This window comes from Buceros rhinoceros, unplaced genomic scaffold (genome assembly GCF_000710305.1).
Source record: "Buceros rhinoceros silvestris isolate BGI_N320 unplaced genomic scaffold, ASM71030v1 scaffold745, whole genome shotgun sequence".
NCBI classification, from domain to species: Eukaryota; Metazoa; Chordata; class Aves; order Bucerotiformes; family Bucerotidae; genus Buceros; species Buceros rhinoceros.
The window spans coordinates 4,172-12,796 of NW_010412072.1; the positions used below are offsets into that span (position 1 = coordinate 4,172).

Sequence of the window (8,625 nt, forward strand, 5' to 3'; positions counted from 1 at the left end):
GAGGACACAGTTGCCAACACAATTTCAAGATCCTGTGTTTAGAAACACTGAAATACAAAAATGACCGAGCTCGAAGACTACCCAAGACCTCTTCAAGTCAAAGCTGCAACATATTGGCAATGATAAGATTAAGTGACAAAGAACTGTGGAGACTGTAGTCAGGTCAAAGGCTGTTTGAGGCACTGTAAGGGGATGCCCTGAACAGGTGCAGAACAGCAGCATGCCAGGAGCCAAATGGAGGAGGATGCCAACGCACCAAAGTGCTATCAAAATCGCTGCAGGTAATACTAGTTTTGTTGCAACCCACTTGAAGACCTACTTCCTTCGCAAAAGCCACGCCATGTGTACTGGATCTAGCTGGGTTCTGCACATCTAAGACTTAGTCAGCACTGCTGCATCCCAGGCAAGACTTTTTCTTAGTTACCTGACGACGGGCTTGGCTTTGCTCCAACAGCTGTTGTGACTGAAGCTTCTGCCGCTGAAGTTGCTGCACAGCAAAATGGAGCTGATAGGTGGGATGTGCCAGCACATTCTGTGTCACCTTGTTGCAGACACTGTTCTCCATCTCCCCTTCCCAGGCAACACAATGATTCTCTGGAGCCCTGAGAAAAGAAGGGCCATCACACTTTCACCACTCTGTATGTCAGGACTCCCACTTACCAGGCACTGCTGCTTCCTAAAAATCCCTGTAATACTTAGCCAGCTATGAATTTGTGGCTCCAGCAAGCACACCTGATAGAGGTGCCATGGCCAACTACCACCTTGCTAAGGAGTTTCTTGTATTCCAGGCTGGGACTACATTACTAGCCATAGCACTGCACTTGAGGAGAACAAAGAAAAAGGAAACAGAAAGTCTAAACTGGAGCATTTGTGTAGCTGATTAGCATTAAGGAGAGGCAGAGTTGCAGAAGGAAAACAGCTAAGGATCCCCATCACTAATGATATACGTATTTATTTGGATTTGTAGAAATTTTGTTAAAACACTAACACAAGGCTTACACCAAGCACACCCATGCTGCAGCAATAGTGGAATAGAAAACAGACGTTCAGTACAACATCCACAGAGAGGATAAAGGACTGGTAGGGTGAGGTTGCAACTAGGGCACATATCATCTCTATACAGTTACAATCCAAAAGACATGAGGGGAGTGAAGATAGGCTCATTTCTTTCATCGTGTGATAATGCAAGCCTTTCCCAGAGGAGAAAAGGAGCTCTTACAGCACAGGCTTATGTGGTGGGAGTTCAGCTGTGTCCTGCACCATGATAAGACCAACAGGAGCTCACTGGCTTGCTTTGAAGTTTGTAAGCCTCAGTGAGAAAGGAACACCAACACTCTTCTACACAAGGCTGAGGGGCTTTGCAGAGAGCAGGTGGCCACCTGACAGGACTACAAGGTGTCCTGAAGAGGCTACAGTGGCCCAGCAACTCACACATCCTTTGCTCACAGGACAGGATGCCATAAGATCCACTGAATCTAATAAAACGTTCAAAAGCCTCAAGGCCTGAGCTTTTCAAATTTCTGCTGATCTCTGTCATATTTTTCTCAGCCACTTCTTCTAAATATTCCTTTGGATTCCCAGGGCAGACTTTCCTTGTATTTCCTACGCATGTCATAAGTGACAGAGTTGTAAAAGATACCTGGTGTCTTTCACATTTCATGCCATAATTTGGAGCGTAGGTCGTGATTTTGTCAAGGGAGATAACTTCAATCTCCTTGCTTCAGGATCCTAACAAAACTTACAACCCTGATTCTTTGAACAGCTTCTGCTGAATGTGTTTCACCTTCCCCCCAAGCTTCATCATCACAGTGAATTCTTAAAATATTCAAAGGATGTTTCAAACAAGATTGGAAGCAACTGCCAGATCTATGCACTCTTCCTCAAAAATAACCCTTTCAAAGCAAACTGAGGACATACTCAGCTCCTCAGCAAGAGAGGAGTAAGTTAACCCAGTGGAAAAGGAATTCAGCAGCCAGCATCTCCACTCTATCTTCTGGGCCTCCTCCTGCTTGGAGCACCAGTACCGCTTCTGTTCTTACGCGCAAACGCAGGCTGTGGGCTGTAGGTAGTCTCCTCTACGCTTCTCTGTTCGAGGGATACCACCCATGCTTCCTCAGTTCTTTGCTTCCATTTTACCCCTGCACAACACTGGATAAATGACTCTCACTTTCTGCTACGTTTTGCTACAAGATTCTCGGTGTATCAGGTCTTTTCCTTTCACCAGTATTTGGAAAAGTGACAACTGTAATGTTGCTGACAGTACTCAGACCTTGAAACCCAAGTTGTATAGGTCTAAACCTGGCTTTGTGGTTAACCTTGGGAAAGCCACTTCCCTCTTCTGAACCTGCCTTCCCCCTTCTGCCCCAGTAATGGGATCATGATACTCCACTACTGTGATTTTACCTGCAGTGGCCCAGACCTGGATCCACGGATGCATGTGTGCTGCTGTCCTCCCAGCACTGTCCCCTGCTGAGCACAGGATGCCACAAAGGACATGACAAGACACAAGACATCTTCGAAAGGATCCTCAGCTGTCTTCTCTCCAATCCTACCAACTCACCACACGGGTTCTCAGCAGGTTGTTGACACCTGGACTCAACTCCCATCCCGAGAGTACTACCTGTTCCTTCCACTGCACAGATACAGGCTCCGCCATCCATTCTGATGTTGAAGTGCACTGGACTTTTCCCTTGTGTGAAACGACTGGAGTCTCCGTTACCCACCCAGTAAAGTCAGGTCACGCTGACAGCTGAAAAGCACACAGGATTGTGCTGCGAATGGGATGCACGCTGGGAGATAGCTGGAGCTCACTGCAGACCAGCCCTTGAACCAAACATCGGCTGCATCCAATACAAAGCTGAAGAGCATTCAGGAGCTCCATCGCAGTCATGTTAGTGATCAGTAACCAGCCTAATTCCTCGTCACTACTACTGAAAGATTATGATCTTCAATAACTCCATTTTGAACTAAGCAGCAATTGTATTTGTCCGTTTGCCTAGAGCAACTTGTTAACATCAGTGTCACCGTTTAACAAAACCTCTCCTGTTTCAGAAAGTTTTGTTTTAAACTGACCAACCGGTATTCCTTTCCCACGTACGTCCAACATGCCATCGGGTTGGTTGAAGGTTCTGGTGGGTTTCCGTTTTCCGTTCGACTCTGCTCCTCCAAGAGACGCCGCGTGGCCAGCTCCTTTTCTTTCCACACCGGACGGGGCCGGGGCAACATAACCCTCTCGACCTGCCTGCTCTCTCGGCTCGGCTCTGCTCTGTCCTCCAGCTACAGCGATCGTGCTTGCCTGTCGCCGGGCGCCCCGGACCTGCCTGGCCCCCCTGTCGCTTCGGCACAGCCACCGCTTTCGAGGGAAGCTGTCTCCTGTTTCGCCCGCTTCTCGCCTCGGGGCTGTCTGCATCCCTGCAGCTTCGGTAAGCCGCTGCCGCCGAGATCAGCCAGGAAAACCCCCCTCGCCGCCGTTACCGTTGAGGCCGCACGCCCCGGAGTGACTCTCCCTGCCACTTCGGAGCCTCTCTCTGCCGTCCGTCCCAGAGCTGTCTGCTGCTTTTCGCCGCCAACGCTTTTGCTTTGCTTCAATCCACGACAGACGGGTAGGACCGTGTGGGTTTGGGTTTCCCCACGTGGCGCCCCGGCGTTTGTAACCGCCGCGGGTTCTCTTTGTTTCTGTGCCATGTGGCCACTGCCATCTTTGCGCTGCCGCGGTGTTCCTTTTGCTTTCTCCCCGTCCTGCGGTTTAACCCTCGCCTCTCCATCCCATACCCTTAATACCTCACCGGTTTTCTTTTGTATTTAATATATTTCTGTTTGTAGTGTTATTAAATTTTGTTTCAGTTTTCCAAAACATTCAGAGGTCTCATAAATTCTTTCTCCCTTCTCCTATTTCTGTTGAAATAGAGAAGGATTAGTCACCAGGCTTGGCTGCCTCGGCCAAACCGTTGACAATCAGCAATTACTCAGCCGAGAATATTTGGTAAGTTTGTTCAAAATGCTCCTAAATAAAATAAGCCAAAGTATGATGAAGGGATTACCTCTCATGGCTTTCGTAACTAGTTAAAACACGTGAAAACAGAGCTAGAATAAATGGACAGTTTCCCCAATGGAAGAAGATTACCACTGGGGTCCCAGAAGAATCTGTGCTATGGTGTCTGATGTTTAGAACACTTACAAGTGATCCAGGGAAAAAAAAGAACGAAAGGAAAAAAAAAAGTTTGCTGCTGAAAAACTGGAAGTCACTAAGAAGTGTGAAAAAAAGAACATTACTGAACGATCAGACATTAAATTGGTAGTAGACATCCAATTTAATAACTACGAAGTCATGTACCCAGGGAAATACAATCCTAGTTTTACGCAGTGATGCACTTCGAACTAGTTATTTCTATTTGGAAAGAAGATCTTATAACTGTAGCTAAATAGACTACTTTATGAAAATATCACTAAAATACTTGGGAATTATTAGGAAAGGCATAGCAAACAAAGCCAAGAAGACTACTACACCACCATAGAAACCATACATGCATCTCTTGCATACTGAGTTAGTTCTAACCACTGTTCCTCCCCACTTCTCAAAAAGCAGACAACAGAACCGGGAAAAGCACAAAGAAATGCTTAGAAATGATCAAAGGTATGGAACAGCTTATGTACTGAGGAATGACTAAATAAGTAAGGACTCTCCAGCTTCGAAAACGGACAACTGCAAGGAAATATGAAAAATACCTATAAAATAATGAGCTTCAGGGAAGAAGGAGAATAGGGAACAACTACTCACCCCTCATGATACAAGACTTAGGAAAAACCAAATGAAGTCATCAGGTGGGCATGTTAAAACAAACAAAAGGAAGTAGTTTTTCTCATAACACATTGTTAAAATACTGGTGCCTTCCTACTATGGGAAGCTAAGGATGCCAAAAATTTACAGTGGTTCAAAAACGATGAGACAAACTCACAGAAGCGAGAGCAACTGACACCATTCATATGCAAAGACACCATCTCCTGGACAGAAAATCATTGATTACCAAGTCCCAGAGAGTATCGGGGAAGTGTCACCATTCCACAGCATGACCTTCGCACAGAATCTCCCATGAGTTCCTGTCTGAGCGGACACTGAACGAGATAGCACACCTGGTCTGTGAAAATGCAACCAATATTGTTTATGCCTCAGAGTTCTGAAACTAAACCTGTCTCAGGTCTCAGTCAGAAGTTAGAGAATTCAGTCAAGCACTCTTTAAAGCATTCACTCAAGTTACGTGATTAATTCTAGCAACTAATATCTGCTTCAACTTCTCTTCTAACTACCTCCAGCTCAAAACCTGCAATACATAAATTATCCTTTGATCCAAAAGAACCCTTGGGAAGCTAAAGATTGAGTGATTTGTTCTAAAACATAAAGGTCAAGATGAAATGGAGGAGATAAAATTGATGTAAAGGAAAACTCCAGTAAAGCTGGAGCTGCTGAGAGCCAAACTGGCTTTGTATCACAGAGATGACGTACAGCAACCGCAGTCTGTAGTACTGAGAGGGCCACTAACCGAATGGCAGAACTTTAGTATTGTCCCCTCGATCTTTATTTCTTTTGTTTTGAGATATCTGGCAAAGGAATAACTATTATGAAAATACAAATACTGAAGACTGATGGTCCAGTTTTTAAAAATGCACTGGGACCGCTGCCTTGCTCCAACCCTTGTCCACTTCAGTCTCTGCCTGTCAGATGATTTATCGAAGCAGGACAGCACCCTTGCACCCTTCCTGAAATTAGCTTTCCTGCTTAAGGAATTCCACGACAGGCTCAGCACAGTAATGAAGGATGGAAAAAAAAGCTGTAGAAGACCTCACATCTTAATAGATACTACAGAGTTCACATGGTAGAGAGACTATGTAAGTACTCCAAACTAAAGGAAAAGCTTTTTCCACAACTCGCGCCACCTTATGCAAAGCCAAAAACAACTAGAAAAATCCCCACACCCCCAACAGCAATCAGGCTCATAGAGTCAGTACTCACACACCTGCTTGTTTTCAATTCAGGATTATTGCTTGAACACTAACAACTGACTGTTTGTTTGCTCACATGTCATCATGTCATGGCTTGGCTTGGCTTGGCTTCGCGAATGAAGATCTGGGAAGGGCTTTTCCCACGCTCACTGCAAGCGATGAGCGCACCCTTCGGGGCTGCGCGGTGGGTTTTTTAGGTGAGGCGCAGCGTGCGCGGAACTGGCTCAACCCTTTACACCTGAGGTTCATCTGCCAGGGCCTGGCGAGCTTGGATGGTGACAGCGAAGTCCTCGGGTTGTAGGTTTGGTTAGAGTGTCCTTCTCTTAGATGGAGCCTTACGGGGCTAAACGAGCTCCATCTGCCCGGGTTTGGGGTCAGAGTTGTCCTTCTCCTAGGATGGTGCCCGAAGGCTAGTGAGCCCATCCTGCCCGTGGACACACTGTGTCTGACCCTTCAGCTGAGACCTGTCTGGCCTGGGAGACCCCACCGGAGGCACATGCCACCCCCAGCACAGCTCTCAACCTCACAAGGGCACGCAAGCTCCTTCCCTACGCCAAGGGGGAGCCCGTGAAAGAGTCGCTGCTCCACCTCCGGACAGCACAGACCTGGGCACGGGGCGGCCGGGGCTGCCAAGAATGGGAGTCCTGGAGGTCGCTCACATGTACAGGTGACAGATACAGGCGTAGATGCACATACAGGAAAAGGGAAATAGAAATTCCTGCCTGTGCCACCAAAAGAGAATGGGTTTCATTTAGTCAGCCAGGCTGGTTGTGAGCAATCTTCTCACAGCTTGTTCATGATTATTTATGAGTTGCTTACTTTAGAGATCTGGCCAGGATTCAGACCTTCACTATGTACAGGAAATCTCAGCCTTGGCATTATAGTTCATCCTTTGTAAGCAAGATTCTATCCTTCCAGCAGCTCTTAGGGCTAGCAAGATTCCGTCCTTCCAGCAGCTCTTAGGGCTACTCAGTATTTTTGGCAAGAAATCTGCTGTATTCCTGTAGTCTTCATGAAGCCTGGACCAGCATTCCCTCTTCCTCATTCACTGACAGCATAAGACCTCTCTGCCGCAGCTTTTTGCATCACAAAAGACACAGGTTTGCTTCTGAGACCATTTGTGGAAGACCATCATACCATTATGATCACAACCCAGCCTAAAAATGCTAGAACACCATGCACTCATCTCCAGATTTTCCGGTTCCAAATTCCCTTTCTGCTCTAGCTCTCTTTCCCAATCCGTTAGTTCTTTTCCAATGTGAGCAACCCTTATGCAATCAACTACCTACACCTGTACTAGGAACTAATGCTAGTCCGCTAAAATCTAAATACTAATAAACTACTAATACATTTGTTCATTGACAGAAGAAAAAAGAAGAAAAAAGTCTCAATTAAATCCAGCCTCCATACAGAAGAAATCAGAATGTAGTCATCAGCTTTTACAAGAAAGGGGAGAGCTGGCTTCTACTGCCACTTCCAACAGATCTGAAGGGAATACCGAGGACTGCAGCTGTGGACAAGACCAGCGCAGACTACAGAACACTACTCACTAAGAATCTCACAGTTATGAAAAACTATCTCGCATACAGCGAGTCCATACTAAAAGAATGACACTGGTAACTACTAACGATAACCTACACTTCTCTAGCATCCATCCTGCTGACACCATTCTTAAGGAACTCATTCAAACATCTGACAAAGTAAGTTCAGCTAAACACGACCACTGCTGGGATGAGTAATACTGGACAACAAAAGACAACAACAGAGGACAGGGTAAAGAAAAATCTTTACTGAAGTGAAACTATCAGGAAATAATCAGGGAGTGGAGGGCAATGCCACAGCAGAAGGGATTCAGAATATAATTTCTTAATGCATAACTTAGATATAAATTTGATTTAAAGCTTCCAGTGTTCCCAAAAAAGGGAACATTGAAGAGGCTTAGCCACAGGAGGGGTAAGGAGAATTTCCATCCTTTGCCGGATGTAGGGAGAAACAGAGTGACCCAGGATGAGGAAAAGGCTAAGGTAATGAATGCCTTCTTTGCCTCAGTCTTTAATGGCAAGACCAGTTGTTCTCTGAGGGCCCAGACCCTTGAGCTGGAAGACAGAGACAGGAAGCAGAAAGAAGGCGTCATAATCCAAGAGGAAATGATCAGTGACCTACTGCACAGCTCAGATGTGCACAAGTCTGTGGGGCCAGGTGGGATTCACCCAAGGGCACTGAGGGAGCTGGTCCAGCAGTCCTGGCCAACCGGGAAGGTCCCAGTTGACTGGAGGTTACCAGATGTGACACCCATCTACAGAAGAGCTGGAAGAAGAATCCAGGGAACTACAGGCCTGTCAGTCTGACCTCGGTGCTGGGAAAGGTTATGGAGCAGATCATCTTGAGTGCTATCACGTGGCACGTGCAGGACAACCTGCAGGGTGATCAAGCCCAGTCAGCATGGGTTTATGAAGGGCGGGTCCTGCTTGACCAACCTGATCTCCTCCTATGACAAGATGATCTGCTTAGTGGATGAGGGGAGGGCTGTAGATGTTGTCTAGGCTGGACTTTAGTAAAGCCTTTGACACCGTTTCCCACAGCATTCTGCTGGAGAAACTGGCTGCCTATGGCTTGGGTGGGTGTTCC

The 8,625-nt window shown here is 46.5% G+C and overlaps 1 protein-coding gene across 1 annotated transcript in view; it reads right to left on the minus strand.

The window, feature by feature from the left end:
- Positions 1-424: 424 nt before the first annotated feature.
- LOC104493516 (tubulin polyglutamylase TTLL5-like) overlaps positions 425-8,625 on the minus strand; it is a gene marked incomplete at both ends in the record, with an annotated part of 57,250 nt that continues 49,049 nt past the window's right edge. The window contains one exon of the mRNA XM_010136213.1: positions 425-602. Within this exon, the coding sequence (XP_010134515.1) occupies positions 425-602 (178 nt within the window). The remainder of the gene's footprint in view (positions 603-8,625) is intronic.